The following is a 16,990-nucleotide window of genomic DNA, read 5'->3' on the forward strand; positions in this document are numbered from 1 at the left end:
TATATTTGTTACCTAAGTGCATGTGTACTTAGTTTTGCTTTTATATTAGCCTGTTTCAAGTACCAGCATACAAATAATAGCATTAATATGTAATGTATATTCTTCAGGCTCCTTCTTATTGATGTATTTAATGCGAATCTTTCTTGCTGGTGTAGTGTAAGATAGTAAGTACACATGCACACCCATTAAAAAAATAAAGAAAGAAAAAGAAGAGCGAATCAAGCAGATTACAGATCTAAGGTTAAATTTTCAGTAGGATGCATTCGTTTCAGTCTGCACAAATCCATCGGATACTGAAACACGAGGGACCTGCAGACTTTGCATCTGTGTATCAACTCGTTATGTGGCCCAAGCATGCATTGCGCAGTTGCACCAACTAAAATGAAAGTAATTATGAACTGCAATGGTATGGCGTGTAATTCTAAATGTGACAATGTATAAACATCATATCTTAAAAGCCGATGTAATGTTGATGCTTAATGCTCTTATTGGAAAAACTTGGAAAACCTCCTAACATTCAGTATTAACTCACTTTAAAGCAGCGGCCATTAATTTATCCATCCAATAAGAGCATTAAGCATCAACATTACATCGGCCATCTAAAACGAAGCCATAAAGTATGCACACTTTGCTACGCGCAGACATTTTTTTCCAACTGTATTATACATGTGTCATTGTCTCCCCTGATAAGTCACTCTTCTAGGACCATCTCTTTTTACTATGGCTAAAATATCTGAGTTATGAAAGCATGTACGTGCTTTTAGCCAGCTGAAACCCCCTGGTTTTACCTGTGGAATTCCCAATGAAGTCATTGAAAACTGTTCCCAAGATATGAAGCAGAGTCCTACATTTTACATTCAAGAATAAATGAAAGAAAAATGTTCTGTTGCATAAAATACTTTCAGGATAGAAGTGAAATTTCATGTGAGTCGAATGAACGAAGGGCCTCATTTAGTACGGCTATTTTTCCCCATTTTGTGTCCAGGCAAGAAAAGTTTAATAAATCATTGCCCTTAATTACCAAAATATGTGCAGAAATTAAATAACAAAAAACAAGGGGGGAAAAAAAGAACAGTTGATTGCTTTGAACATTTTTCATAACACAAGTGAAGCGCATAGCTGGACTTGAAACCTGATTCATTAAAGTGGCAAATTTCAGACCTGCGTCTGGGTGCACATTGGTGCGTGTGCATCGGTGCACGCCAAGAGATGCAGCCATTTTATAACTTGCGCTCGTATATGCATGCATGTTATAAAATAGCCTGGACGCACATACATGTACGCCCAATTTTAAATAGGCACGCATCCAGGCATGCAACTTCCGCTTCTATCGCGTAAGTCAGGGAATTTTAAAAGGGCGTGCATCCATGCAATTGCCAGTTTCACCAGTTCATCTAGCAGTTCGCCCAGATAACAGCTGTGACATCCAAATGCCCTTGGTTGAATAGCTTACACTGCCCTAGTTACCCGAAACTCTTAAAACCCCTCGGGTATGGCTAGTTTTTTTATATTTTTCAACTTATACCTTATGCCTAGCAGAAATAAACTTACGCGGCAGGGGATCCGGGCTCGCGCCCACGTGTGTAAGTATTTACGCGCAATCTCTTGGCCCCACACACTGAAAACACCCATGTCCCGCCCAGACCATGCCCATGCATCGCCCCTTTCGAAAATTCTTGACATATGCGTGCAGCAGGAGACACGTGCGCATTTAGGTGGCTTTTAAAATTCAGTTGGCGCACATGAGCTCAACTTGTGCGTGCATCACCCAGTGGATGTGCACGCCGGGTTTTTAAAATTCACCTTTAAGGCTTTCCCTCCCCCCCCATTCTTGGGGCAATTTTCAAACTGCCTGTGTGGATTGCAGGCCTGTGAGTATATTGTGCTTGTGGCATTTCCAGTTAAAAACTCGGCTAGTGGGGGAACATGGGCAGCTAACACCACCTCTTCCCCCCACCCCACCGGTTAAAGCGCATTTTGGCAAATGTAGTTTATTGTTTTCCATTTTCACTGATGTTCCTCACCCTGGGAGCACATTGTGCTCATGGGCAAGTAAACAGACTGACAAACAAATTTGAAAAAATAAATAAAGCTTGCAGTGAGGGGAGAGGCAATTTCCGAAAGCTCTTTTTATGTGGGTAAATGTCTGTTTGTACCCATATCACAAGTTTTGAAGATTATCCTCTCTGTGTTTAAGAGTCAAAACCAGTTTAGTAAATCAGGGCCTCGGATGCCTTAAAAAGTTGATCATTTAGAGGGATGGTTTTATAGAAGTTAATTTTCAAAGGGACTTCTGTGGGGAAAACAGTGCTTTTTGCACATAAATCGCCTGGTACAGAACTGCCCACCTGAGAAGTGGGGAAACTTACATGCATCAAGTTCACCCAGACTGAGCAGCGGCATTCCCGAGAGCAGGGATGGGGAAGTGTTTCTACTTGTGTGCATGCTTTTGCGTTTTCATAGGTATGAGAGTATAATTTTCCTCCCAAAAAGAGTCCGCGACTCCATTAGGGAGCAGGGCACAATATGAGCGGGGAAGGCAAGGCGGGTGGGAGCAGGAAGACAGAGCGGGGTGGGGGGAGGCCTGGCCCCACAGGCGGTGCCTGAGTAGAAAAGGGGAAGCACGGCGTGTGCGACCCCCCCTTTTCGGCCAGGCACCGTCGGGCGGGTTTGCGGTTTCCCGGTAAGTGGATTCGCTACCAGGGAACCGTGGCGTGGTGACCAGAAAAGCGACACCCCCGCATTTAGGTTATGTAGGGCATGGCCCGAGGGCCAGTGGCCCCCGGACCACTGGAGCAAGCAGCTCAGACTGGGCCAGCGGCCCAACACAGACCCTCGATGCTTCAACGGCCAAGAGGGGTGAGGGAGAGGAGGAGTACTGAGGCGCTTGGACCAAAATGACCTTGACTTCTACGGTCGGGTCACCGGCAATGGCCGGGAATGCTTGTATGAGCATTCCGATTTCGGAGCGGCCTCGGAGGGAACTTTTCTTCGCCCTCCCCCCACTTTCCCCTCCCTTCCCCTACCTAACCCACCAACCAGGCCCTATCTAAACCCCCCCCTTACCTTTGCGCGCGTCGCCGGCAGCCCCGCTCCGTCCTCCGGTCCCGGGGGCTGGTCCGGAGGCCTCGACCACGCCCCTGGGCTGGCGCCACGCCCCCGGGCCCGCCCCCGAAACGCCACGGCACGCCCCCGAAACGCCACGTCGTTTCGGGAACACCCCCGGACATGCCCCTTCCCTCCCCTTTTCGAAAGCCCCGGGGCTATATGCGCGCCGGCGCGCGAGGGCCCTGCGCGCGTAAATCCGGAAGGATTTACACGCGCGGGCCTTTTAAAATCCGCCCCATTGTGTTCTGCGTACAATTTAGCAGGTGTATTTGTGCTTGGGTGGTTTTGGTAGGGAAATTTTCAGAAGGGAAAGTGCATGCATAAGTTTCCTGTAAAGATTGGTGTAACTTATGCATTTATTTGCTATCTAATTTATGCAGGCTATTACAAAATGAACCACGTAATGGACATCTTAGATAATTGACAATATATGACATATTGGGATGAATTTTTCCTATTTTGGGGCTCAGTGTGTATGTTAAGACCACGTGCATAACTTGGCTCTGTTTGTACTATTGCATGGATGGGGAGAGGCATTCTAGGGTGCGGTATCTGTATTTCCACGCATACGTTTTGCTTTTAAAGAGCATGTACTTAAGTTAACCTGCCCCAAGGTTTCAAAGCGAATTTATGTGCATACATTTGCTTTGGAAACTTGGAGTAAAAGTCGTCATGAAAAAGGTATGCACAGACTTTGCCAAACTGTGCATATTTACAAAACTGCCCTCCTTCAAACTGTCTGCACTGAGACAAATGATGTGGGTACTTTTAACCCCCAGTCTTTGCACCAGTTCTCAAAGTGAAAGTACGTAAAACTTGTTACAGGTACTTAGCAATCTGGGGTAGATTTTAAAAATTTGCACGATCGCGTACTTTTGTTCGCGCAACAGGCGCGAACAAAAGTATGCTGGATTTTATAAGATACGCACGTAGCCGCGCGTATCTTATAAAATCCGGGGTCGCAAGGGGGTGCACATTTGTGCAACCTGCACGCGCCGAGCCCAGCGCGCGCTGCCTGTTCCCTCCGAGGCCGCTCCAAAATCGGAGCGGCCTCGGAGGGAACTTTCCTTCGCCCTCCCCCGCACCTTCCCTTCCCTTACCTAACTCCCCCCCCCCCCGGCCCTATCTAACCCCCCCCCCTAACTTTGCACGCGCCGGCCGGCAGCCCTGCTCCGTGTTCTGGTTCCGGGGGCTGGTCCGGAGGCAGCGGCCACGCCCCCGGAACACCCCCGTGTCGCCGCCCCTGAAACGCTGCGTCACATGCGACACGCCCCCAAAATGCCGCGTCGCTCCGGGCACGCCCCGACACGCCCCTTTTACAAAGCCCCGGGACTTACACGCGTCCCGGGGCTCTGCGCACGCCGGCGGCCTATGCAAAATAGGCGCGCCGGCGCGCGAGGGCCCTGCGCGCGTAAATCCGGCCGGATTTACGCGTGCAGGGCATTTAAAATCCGCCCCTTTGTGAACAGTTGTGCCTACCTTTTGTGCAGGAAGAATTCTGAAAATCCAAACCGTGTGTACATCTCCTCCCCTGACTCAACATGCCCCCGAAATCGCCTCTGCTCAGAGTGGCTAAAAGCTTGCACATTGTACATGTATATTTAACTGTGCTGGGGAAGAGCAATATTCAAACAGATATGCACGGGTAAATTGCTATTTATTAGGGATGTGCATTCAGCAGGCATTCGTTCATTTGTTTTGCTGTTATGTGCGTACCTGAAAGTATGTGCAGAATAGCGAAACAAATGAATGGCCACCAAATGCACATACCTACAATTTACCTACATAAATGATTTGGAAAATTGTCCTCATAATGAGGCAAATTTTTAAATCCTGGTTTGCGCAAAATCGGGAGATGTGCATGCATGTAGTACATGAGTGTGCCCAGTCACCTCCATGCGCACACATCTCCCGATATGTGAATATCTCACTCTGAATCAAAAACAGGCATGGTTTGGGCAAGGTGTGGGCATTTCGGGGTGGGGCAATATTTACAAGCCTGAGGGCATGCCCAGGTTCAGTGCCATATAACTTTACTTCTGCTTTGGAGGACCTGTAAGTTAAAAAAACCCCCAAAAAAACAACCATCTCTGAAGGGTTTTAAGGATCTGGGGTAACTAGTGGGCATGCAGGCTATTAAATCAGGGTAGTTAGGAGGACCTAGCTCTACACTGGACAACTGGTGAAAACGGTCATAGCGTGGACGCATGCTGGTTATAAAATTTCCCCACTTGTGTGGCTCATACCCGAATGTGCTCGGCTGTGCGTGCCCAGCTGCAAAATAGGGCGCGCATATATGTGTGCCTAGGCTATTATATAACATACGCGCATAGGGGTAGATTTTTTTAAAAAGCGCGTACGCATACTTTTGTTTGCACACCAGGCGCAAACAAAAGTACGCTGGATTTTATAAGATACGCGCGTAGCCGCGCGTATCTTCTAAAATCCTGGATCGGCGAGCGCAAGGCTGCCGATTTTGGGCAGCCAGCGCGCGCTGAGCCGCGCAGCCTGTCTCCGTTCCCTCTAAGGCCGCTCCGAAATCGGAGCGGCCTCGGAGGGAACTCTCTTTCGCCCTCCCCTCACCTTCCCCTCCCTTCCTCTACCTAACCCACCCCCCCGGCCCTATCTAAACCCCCCCCTTACCTTTGTCCGTAGATTTACGCCTGCGAGAAGCAGACGTAAATCTACGCGCGCCAGCACTCCGCTGTGTTGGCGCGCCGTGCTCCGACCCGGGGGCTGGTCCGAAGGCCTGGACCACGCCCCCGGGCCGGCACCACGCCCCCGGTCCCGCCCCGCCCCCGAAACGCCACGTCATGGGGTCCCGCCCCCGACACGCCCCCTTCCAAAAACCCCGGGACCTACGCGCGTCCCAGGGTTTTGCGCGCGCCGGCGGCCTATGGAAAATAGGCGCGCCGGCGAGCAGGGCTTTTAAAATCCGCCCGATATGTTATAAAATTAGCCGCATCCCTGGGTGCGCGCTGACATGGCAATGTGTGCCCACGTGCCCCTTTGAAAGTTATCGTCATAGTATACGTTTATAATCCTGTACCTAGTATTTATGCATCTACATTCCCCATCTAAGCATATGACACCCCCTTGTGTTCTAATTGTCCAATACTGATTCAACAGCTACTTTACTGGGAAACTTGGCTGACAAAAAGTCCAGTCACAATGGAAAGTCAGAAACGTCAATATTACAATATTGCAAGTGGTCAAAATTTGCTTCGATTTCAGGGATGACCTGAAGGAGCAGGGGTTGTTACTTGAGATATGATAGGGTATGCATTCTCTGTTTTTGGACAGCGGGGATTAGGTTTGCTGGGGTTTTGGTACTTCAGTATATTGCCCTTTGGTATTTAGATGGGCACATGTGGGATGGAATTTTATGGGTTTATTTGGAATGATTTTTAGTTTTGTATTACAAGGTTGGCCTATCCTTCAGTAAGAATGGAGTATGGACTATTCTACTGTATATATTAGGGACTATTTTGTATTGCAATTTTGTATTGATCATTAACTTTTATTGTATTTTTATCTGTGATATAAACCACTTTGGGTTCATATTTGCAAAGTAAAGTGGTACAGAAGTATAAAATGTAATGTAATGCAATGCAAAGCAGTGTAACTTTCTACAAGAAAATATTTTAAAATAGGAAATATGTGTAGGTAATAAAGCTCCTGCCCGTTTTCTAATGCTAGCTTTTTTTCAAAATTCGTTGAAACTAATTTCTTACCACGAGCTGAACTCGCCCTCCATTCAGTACTTCAGGATCCAACTCGGGCAAAAAGCGACTGCTTTAGATAAGAGAAGACACTTATTTGTAATGTGGTACAAGTAAGATGAAATTCAACTAAATATATTTCATCATTAAGTCAGCATAACTTCCAGCATGCAAGTCTTCTGCAAATATTAAAGCAATATATTTACAAAATCATACAAAATAATTTAATAATATATATGCTTACCATTGTTCTGGTTTCATAAAAAAAATCATAATTTTCTATCTTCCAAAATTTCACTAACACAGCAAGATAGACAACTTACATTAATGTAAACATACAAAAAAATGTAAATCAATGTAAATTATGTCTTTATAAAATCTGTGGAACACCTAAGAATATCATTCTTTATGTTATAGGAAATTATCTCAGGATTGTGGAATAATATATCATATTATTGTTTTTTCTCCAGTTATTTGTGATTTGGGCTTTTTGTTGGATTCTAATTTTGGATTAAAACCCAGCTTTGAGCTGTAATTTGATCTGCATTTTTTAAGATGGGTTCTTCGTCCTTTAACATTTTTTGTACCCGTTTCTGATTTTAGAACTGTAATGCAGGCTTTCATCTTGACTACAGTTGATTACTATAACTCTTCATATGTAGGGCTGCCAAAATATATGATCGTGTCACTTCAATTGCTTCAAAATGCTGCCACACGATTAGTCACAACATGCCCCATTAGGGAGCATATTTGTCCTGTTCTTTGCCAACTTCACTTGCTGCCTGTCAAGTACAGGATTCAGTTTAAGTTGATGACTCTTGTATACAAGCCCAGGTCTGAAAATAAAGGTTTGCTTCTCATTCCGAATGTGAAAACTTACCGGCTGCAGACTACTTGCTCTAGGACTTTTGCTGTTTCAGGTCCCTTTCTATGGAATGAGTTGCCCATGGAGTTGAGAAGTCTTACTGATTTTAAACTTTTTAGAAAACAGTTGAAAGAGTATAATTTTTGTTTAGTCCTTCCTTGATGTTTTTAGTTTGTTTTTTTATTAATTGAGTTATTTTTATGGTGTTTTGTGTGAAATGTTAATTATTTGATTTTGTTTACTGTCGGCCCAATTTTAAAAGGACTGCACGCGTTAAAAACGGAAGTTATGTATGTGGCTGGGCCTTGCGCTCGTCACGCGCATTTTAGAATGGGCCCGGCCACACGCATAACCCGTTACACACCAAGCTGCCGGGCCGTGCATAAGGGGCGGGCCGGGACAACCCCATTAGCCGCTGTCCCGGGGAAGTGTGTGCCAGCAGCTGGCTGGTGCACGGAGATTACTTCTGCTCCCAGGGAGCAATAAGCATTAAAATTAAAAAAAATTAGGGATAGGTAGGGTTAGGTTAGGGGTAGGGGAAGAGGTAGAAAGGGTTAGGTTAGGGGTAGGGGAAGAGAGGGGAAGAGGTAGAAAGGGTAAGGTTAGGGATAGGAAAGCACCCTCGCCTGATTGCGTCGCTGCACATATTATGCTAAAATCCCTTCCTGTGAGCACGAGTTGCGAGCCATCCGCACTTGCGCACGCGGATTTTAAAATCCGGTACGCAAGTGTGCGTGGCCATCAAATTTTATAACATGCGTGCGCTGGCGCTGGGAACCATGCACACATGGACATGCACAAAATCGACCCCTTATTTTTTATGTTATGCATCACTCTGTTGGAAATGTTAATTACTTGATTTTGTTGTTATTTTTATGTTGTGCACCGCTTAGCACAGTTTTTCTGTTATATTCGGTATAAACAATTCTGTAAATAAATAAAGAAAATGAATAAGGATGCTACAAAGGCAATCAAAACTATTAGAGGTGAATTTTAAAAGCCGGGCATGCGCCAAAATTGGGAGATGTGCATGCATGTAGGATATGTGTGTGCCCACCTGATTTTAAAAGCCATCAACATGCGTGTATATTTCCCGGTATGCAAATATCTCACTTCAAATAAAAAAGGGGTGTGGTGTGGGTGGAGACTGAGTGTTTCATGGCGGAGTCAAGAGATGTGCTCACAAGTACCTATGCACCTGGATGCATGTCCAGGTACAGTGCCGCTTAAGTTTATTTCTGCTATGGAGAAGTTGTAAGTAAAAAAACAAAACAAAATACATGGATCTCTGAGGGGTTTAAGGGATCTGGGTAAATGGGGGGAGAGCAGGCTAAAGAACCAGGGGGATTTGGAGGACCTAGCTCTAGACTGGGCTATCTGGTGGATGAACTGGTGAAACTGATCATGGCGTGGATATGTGCCTGTTATAAAATCCCCGCCACTTCTGTGGCTCAAACCCGATTTTAGGAGGCTGTGCATGCCCACTTGCAAAACTATGCGCACACATAACGCAAGCATAGGCTATTTTATAACATATGCGAATATGTTATAAAATTGCCGCATGTATGGGCACGCATCGATGTACACATGTACATGTACGCCCATGTGCCCATTTGAAGTTTGGGGTCCAATTTTCCTTTGTGTTTTAGGATTTCATTGTGTACTGTACAGATGTCATAAAATCTTTTAAAATTCCTGCTCTACCACTCAATGGGGTGAATTTTCAAAACTTTGCACGTGAAATAAATGTTGCGCTCGGAGGTGGACCCTTGTCCTGGAGCAGTGGAGAACGACTCCCTGGTAGGGACCAGGAAGCACCTGCCCCCAGGGGGCGGAGCACTGGAGGAGACAGAGGCTAGGATGAGCTTCACCACTGGAAGCCTGCGGTCCCCCCGGGTGGAGACTGTAGGGACCCGGGCCGCTTGGACTTAGGTAGGCCTCGCAGGGTCTCCTGGAGAGATGATAGGCATGCCCACAGACAGGAGAGGAGCGCGGTCGGGTTCAAAACTGGAGGTCAGATAGAGCAAGGAGGACCAGAACAGCATAAGCGATGACAAGGCAAGGGACAGAGCCAGAATCAGGAGACGGGGACGCCGGAGAGGATGGCAAACAGACGCTGCGGCAGCAAGTAGTCCGAGGTGAGCGGGAGGAGCCGCAAGTAGTGAGAGGTAGGCGGGGCGAAGCCATCGAAGTCCAACGGTCGCAACAGGTCCCTCAAGGCTCCTCACTTTCTCCTGTACTATTCAATATTTATCTGCTCCCTCTTTGCCATATTCTCTCTGTTCGACATCTCCTTCGAACTGTATAATGATTAGGGATGTGAATCATTTTTTGATGATTTAAAAAAATCGTCAGATATTTTTTAAATCGTCAAAAATCATTAAGAGTCGCGATACAATAGAAATTTCCCCGATTTATCGTGAAAAATCGTAAATCGGGGGAGGGCGGGAAAACCAGCATACCAAAACAACCCCTAAACCCACCCCGACCCTATAAAACTAATCCCTTACCTTCCCCCACCCTCCCGAACCCCCCCAAAACTTTTTATGAGTACCTGGTGGTCCAGTGGGGGCGCGGGGACCGATCTCCCACTCTCGGGCCATCGGCACCATTTTGGCTGCCACTCAAAAATGGCACCGATGGCCCGATATAAAAAAAAAAACCACCCGACCCTTTAAAAATGACCCCTTAGCTTCCCCCACCCTCCTGAGCCCCCCAAAACATTTTAAAATTACCTGGTGGTCTAGTGGTGGTCCCGGGAGCGATCTCCCGTTCTCGGGCCGTCGGCTGCCACTCATAAAGATGGCGCCGATGGCCCTTTGCCCTTACCATGTGACAGGGTATCCGTGCCATTGGCCGGCCCCTGTCACATGGTAGGAGCACTGGCTGGCCGGTGCCATCTTTAAAGATGGCCACCGCCATCGTAAAGATGGGCGCCGCCATCGTAAAGATGGCCACTGCCATCTTTAAAGATGGCGCCGGCCATCCAGTGCTCCTACCATGTGACAGGGGCCGGCCAATGGCACGGATACCCTGTCATATGGTAAGGGCAAAGGGCCATCGGCGCCATCTTTATGAGTACACGCATATCCAGCATAGCTCTCTGCTACAATGGCAGGGGAGAAGAAAAACAACCAATAATTGCTGAATAACATGGTCTGGGTAAAACAAATAAGCATGGGTGTAGCTTGCTTATTGCGGCGGTTACTACCCATAACTAATCAAGCTTGATATTTCACTTGGATGCAGCTCCATCAATGCTCTCTGCATTGATGGTGGGTGTGAAAGGGAAATAGAACCAAAGGTTACTAGGAGCCAAGAGAAACAGATAAGTATGAGAAAAAAAGAAGTGTGAGACTTGCTGGGCAGACTGGATGGGCCGATTGGTCTTCTTCTGCCGTCATTTCTATGTTTCTATGAGTGGCAGCCGATGGCCTGAGAACGGGAGATCGCTCCCGGGACCACCACTAGACCACCAGGTAATTTTAAAATGTTTTGGGGGGCTCAGAAGGGTGGGGGAAGCTAAGGGGTCATTTTTAAAGGGTCGGTGGGTTTTTTCTTTTATCTGGCCATCGGCGCCATTTTTGAGTGGCAGCCAAAATGGCGCCGATGGCCCAAGAGCGGGAGATCGGTCCCCGCGCCCCCACTGGACTACCAAGTACTCATAAAACGTTTTGGGGGGGTTCAGGAGGGTGGGGAAAGGTAAGGGTCGGGCCTCACTAAAATAAAATTAACGATGTGAATCAGAACCGATTCCGATTCACATCACCACCGATCAGATTTTTTTCTCCCTCTAGCCGAGCACACGATTCACATACCTAATACTGATGACATACAATTTTTTCCCTATCACTTCTTCATTTTCTACTGCATTCGACAAACCTTTGCTCTATTTTTCACAGATCAGTGATTAGTTATCATGCATTAGCCTTATACTAAATCTTAGTAAAATTGAGATAATTTTTCTTTCATGGACTGAGACTGATTCCATCCACATCCATTGATCCTTTAAAGATGTTAACATTCAGATCAAATCTGCAGCTTGAGATTTAGGTGTCCTCCTAGATTCTACTTTCTCTCTGTGCTCACAAATACAGTCACTGGTTCATAGCTATTTCTTTAAATTCTGGATGCTCTGCACTATTAAAAAATTCTTAAACATCTATGATTTCTTTCTTGACATACAGGCTTTAATTCTATCATCTCTAGACTACTGCAATTCCCTCTATCTAGGATTACCTCAGTCTATATTGCAGGCCTTATAGATCATCCAGAACTCTGCTACCCATTTGGTCTTTGGGACTCCTTTACATGTATACATCTTTCTGATTTTAGTAGAGGTTCACTGGTTGCCCATATGCAGGTGCATTAGATTTAAAATCCTGACATTAGTATTTAAATCTATTAAAGGCCTTGTACCTTATTTATTTATAAAATTTATTGATTTATAAACTTTATATACCACCCATCAATTACTGAGTGGTTTACAATAAGAGTATTCATAATACAAAAATACAAAATAAAACATCTTACAATGAACATAAATTAAATCAATAAAAACGTGTGTCGAGTTCAAGTAGATATACATTACATAAAAAGAACACAAATGACCAGCTTTAGTACTTCCTAGACACCAAAACCTGTCATTTACTGCCCCACCCATTTCTTATGATCCACTTCAAAAGGTCTGCTGGTTGTCCCTGATTTTAAAAAGATCCAATGTCGTCACCGTATATCTAGTGTTGCAGGCTATCAACTACGGAATGAATTCCCAAATGTCCTTATGGCAGAAAATTACCTATTGCACTTCATAAGACTTCTGAAATCGAATCTGTTTTCTTCTGCATTTGTAATCTAATTTACCCTTTTGGTCATTTGGTCATAATGTTCTTTGTAAAGGCACTGCCTATATTTACTTTGGTTTGTAAGTTACATGTAAACCGACACGATGTGTGAACGGTTGTCGGTATATAAAACTATCTAAATAAATAAATAAATTTCCATGCTTGGCCATTGTTATACATGTATGCTTTTATCCTGTCTGTTTAAATGTTACATCTCAATATTCTATTGAGTTATGTTTCTTTTAATACTATGTATATTTATTGTAACCTACTGAGATCTGTGGATTGCTAGGCTATAAATTATAAATAAATAAATAAACAAACTAAGGGCAGTTCAGGCTAAAGAACCAGGAAGATACCATGGTAACATAGTAATGATAGTAGAAAAGGAACAAATGGCCCATCCAGTTTGCCCAGCAAGCTTCTTATGGCTTCCATGATTCTCTCGAGGCTAGCAACTACCACTCTGTGCAGATATTCCCAAGCCTTATGATAATGCATGCAAAATTTACTGCTAGACACATTTTTACTGGGTGATAAACCTTCTTGAAAATTCAGACAGTGTTGACATGTTTTGCTTATGAATTGGCCTTAGAAGCAGTCCTGTCATTTTTCACTTATATCTGCTTATCAGTACTGCACACTGTAAAAGTCAGGGCCCGTGATGGTTGTCATCTTAATCAAATTCCTCTTCAAAGTGGTGTGTGATGTTGTAGTTTTGTCAAAAGCATCAAGGCTTATTGGATAAGGGTAGTAACCATGGCACAAGCAAGTTACCCCCATGCATGCTTTTTTCATTTCTATCTTATCTATTTATTTATTTAGGGTTTTTATATACCGGCATTCGTGATAGAATCACATCATGCTGGTTTACAATTAACAAGGGGTGTAGATGAAACAAGAACATGGAACTAGTGCAGGAAAATCATGAAGTTACAATAAATCAGGGCTGTTCGAAACTGGGAGAAGAGGGAGAAGCAATAGAGAATTAACAGAATGAGGTGAAATATTTATAGTAATTTGCAAAGTTAATGTTAATGCTGATTTGAGATTTAGGCAGGGTCCGGAAAAGCTTGTTTAAATAACCAAGTCTTAAGCCTTTTTCTGAAAGTTGGGAGGCAGAGTTCCTGTCGCAGATCCGGAGGAATAGAATTCCATATCAGTGGTCCTGCTGTCGAGAAGGCCCGGTCTCTGAATGTTAGGTGTGTTGTGGTTTTGGTATGTGGTACCTGGAGTGATCCTCTGTATGCTTCTCTGATGGGTCTGGAAGAGGAATGTTGTCTGAGCGGGATTTGTAAGTTGAGAGGAGCGTGGTGATGGATGGCTTTATGGATCATGGTGATGGACTTATGAATAATTCTGAAGTGTATTGGCAGCCAGTGTAAGTTTTTGAGGATGGGAGTGATGTGGTCTCTTCTCCTTGTGTTTGTCAGTATTCTGGCAGCAGCGTTTTGGATCATCTGAAGCGGTTTGGTGGAGGAAGAGGGGATACATAATAAAGTAGAATTGCAATAATCTATCTTGGAGAAGATTATTGCTTGAAGAACCATTTGGAAGTCTTGAAAGTGAAAGAGAGGTTTTACTCTTTTCAGTACCTGTAGTTTGTGAAAGCAATCTTTAGTAGTGCGGTTGATGAATGATTTTAAATTCAGACGATTGTCAATTATAACTCCTAAGTCTCTTGCTTGAGTGATGAGTAGGTTGGCTGGTGGACTCGACGTGAACTTGCTGTTTTCCGGTGAGATAAGGAGTTCGGTCTTAGATGAGTTTAGAATCAGGTTAAGGCTGGTGAGGAGGCGATTGATTTCTTGAAGGCAGTTTTCCCAGTATTCAAGTGTTTTAGAGATGGATTCTTTAAGTGGGATCAAGATCTGGACATCGTCGGCGTATAGGAATTGTTTTAGATTCAATTTGGTTAATAGCTGGCACAGTGGAAGAAGGTAAATTTTAAAGAGCGTGGGTGATAGTGAAGATCCTTGGGGAACTCCTATGGTGGAATTGTAACGGGGAGATTCTTTATTGTGGATTCTAACCTTGAAGCCTCTGTTACTCAGGAATGTTTTGAACCATTCAAATACTGTTCCTGTTATTCCGATGTTCGACAGCTGGTTTAGGAGGATGGAATGGTTGACGGTGTCAAATGCTGCCAAGAGATCCAGGAGAATCAGTAAGAAGGATTGGCCTTTATCGAGGCCCATGATGAGGTAGTCTGTCAGGGATATGAGTAGGGATTCTGTGCTTAATGCTTTATGGAACCCGTGTTGGCTGGGGAAAAGAATTTTATGCTCTTCGATGTAATCTGATAATTGTGCATTAACCAGTTTCTCCATGATCTTGGCTATAAGAGGAAGGTTAGAAATCGGATGGAAGTTGTTTGGATCTTTAGGATCTAGATTTGGTTTCTTTAGGAGAGGTTTGAGGGAGGCCTATTTAAGGTCTCTGGAAAGATTCTCTGAGATAGTGAACAGTTTATGATGTCAGCCAAAGTGTTGGAGATTGAGTCTGGTATTAGTAGGAGAAGTCTGGTAGGAATCTGGTCGAAGGGATGAGAAGAAGGTTTCATTTTCTTTAGTACCGTTTGGATTTCAGAGGCGGTGATGGGTTCAAATGATTCAAGCACAATGCCCTTGTTGTGGAGTAGATAATGCACTGTTATGAAAAGTGGTGCTGGAGGGCAGCTGTGCAAAGAGTTTAATGGTTTTGTTTTGGAAGTAAAGAGCCAACTCGTCAGCTTTGGCTTCAGTTTGGGTGCTAGGGATATCAGGCATGTTGATTTGTGTTAATTTGGATACATAGGAAAAGAGGGCTTTAGCGTCGTAAATGAGGTCATGGATCTTGTGAGCATAGAAATCCCTTTTTGCTTTTAAGGTGGAGTTCCTGTAGTGATGCAGAGTGAGTTTGTAGGCCGCGAGCGTACTGGGGTAGGGGGCTTTACGCCATTTACTCTCTCTCTGTCTTAAACTCTGTTTTAGTTTTTGAAGATCGTTGGTGAACCAAGGTTGTCTTTAGAGGGGTTGGGGTTGGAATTTTTTGTTGAAAGAGGGCATATTTTGTTTGCTACCACTTCTGTAATATTACTCCAAGAAAGGAGAGCTGAGTTGGGATTGGACAGGTCTATAAGTGGAAGATCTAAAGCCAGCTGCTTACTGAGATCGTCGGAGCTGCAGACTCTTCTGTAGGGAAAAGATGGTTGAGCGGGGTGTGTTTTACTGGTTTCTGTTAGTGTGAGGGTGGTGGAGATTAATGTGTGTTCTGACCAAGGAACTTGCTTGCATACAGGGTGGGTTGAGTGCGTGATGCCAGAGTTAACGAAGATAAGGTCCAGAGTGTGTCCAGCTTTGTGGGTTGGTTTGTCGACGATCTGCTTGAAGCCCATAGCTGAGAGGGCGGTGAGAAAAGCCTCGCAGCTGGATGAGAGTGTGGGGTTGTCTACATGCAAGTTGAAGTCTCCTAGGATTATGGCCAGAGAGTCCAGGTTTATGTGTTTTGCAATTATTTCGACAATGGGGGAAGCATCTGATTCCAGCATGCCAGGAGGGACGTAGACTAGGAGGATTTGGAGTAGGTCAGATTTAAAAAGGCCTAATTCTAGTTTGGAATCATATATAGCTGGTTGTTATGAGAATCTCAGATATTTTTGGCCGCCCCTCTTTTTTTGTCAGGGGAGGGAGAAGTCGTAGGTCTGTGTAGGCAGTTGATTTATTAGAGCTATATCCGTAGGTTTAAGCCATTTTTCAGTTATAGCGCAGATATCTGGTTTTGCATCAAGGAGATAGTCGTTGAGGATCAGCGATTTCTTGGTGAGGGATTGAGCATTAAACAACATCAGGGAAAATAGAGCGACGCCTAGAAGTTGGGTGAAGGGTGAAATCATGATAGGGATGAGGGTTTTGTGGGGGCGATGTCTAGGTGGCATTGTGGACTTGTAGTGTCGGAGAGAATGAGGATGACTGTTTGGTTGATCTAGATGAACTCTGGACGCAGTTCGATGCAGTTTGATATGGATGAATGCTAGGATGTTGGAGCAGGCTTGATAAGAGCTGGAATGCAGAGACTGGCGAGAGTCAGGTGACTGTTGGCTTGTGGGAAATGCAGGAGGCTGTTAGGAAGCTTGTCAGGAGGAGGGTAGAGGAATAGGGGGAGTGCTGTTAGTCCGAGGGGATCTGGTGTGCAAGCACTGAGGTGAAGATTGAGAGCAGCAGCGAGTAGGGGCTAAGGCAGCACTTCGGTGCTGCACGAAGGGGCGCACAAAGGGGCGCACAAAGGGGCAGGCCCCTTTGTCGCGCACCTTCGGCGCGCGGTGCCTAGCTGAAGCTGGGCTTTAAAACCTGTTAGGACTGCCTTGATTGGCTGTCTGTCTGGCTTCCGGGATTGGCCGGCTTAGTGGAGGAGGGGCACAGCCGGAGGTTCAGCCGCGGGCGGACGGCGCGGGCTGCCTCGTGGTCGGCGGG

The 16,990-nt window shown here is 45.2% G+C and overlaps 1 protein-coding gene across 4 annotated transcripts in view; it reads right to left on the reverse strand.

Annotated features, from left to right (window-relative positions):
* LRRIQ1 (leucine rich repeats and IQ motif containing 1) overlaps window positions 1–16,990 on the reverse strand; it is a 455,984-nt gene that overhangs the window by 36,198 nt on the left and 402,796 nt on the right. For 2 of the 4 annotated variants that reach the window (XM_029597082.1, XM_029597080.1), the window contains one exon: window positions 6,843–6,903. The exons of 1 other annotated variant lie outside the window; for it this stretch is intronic. In XM_029597082.1, the coding sequence (XP_029452942.1) occupies window positions 6,843–6,903 (61 nt within the window). The remainder of the gene's footprint in view (window positions 1–6,842; window positions 6,904–16,990) is intronic. One more of the 4 variants, XM_029597081.1, reaches the window with a different exon arrangement.

Source organism: Rhinatrema bivittatum, chromosome 4, assembly GCF_901001135.1.
Source record: "Rhinatrema bivittatum chromosome 4, aRhiBiv1.1, whole genome shotgun sequence".
NCBI classification, from domain to species: Eukaryota; Metazoa; Chordata; class Amphibia; order Gymnophiona; family Rhinatrematidae; genus Rhinatrema; species Rhinatrema bivittatum.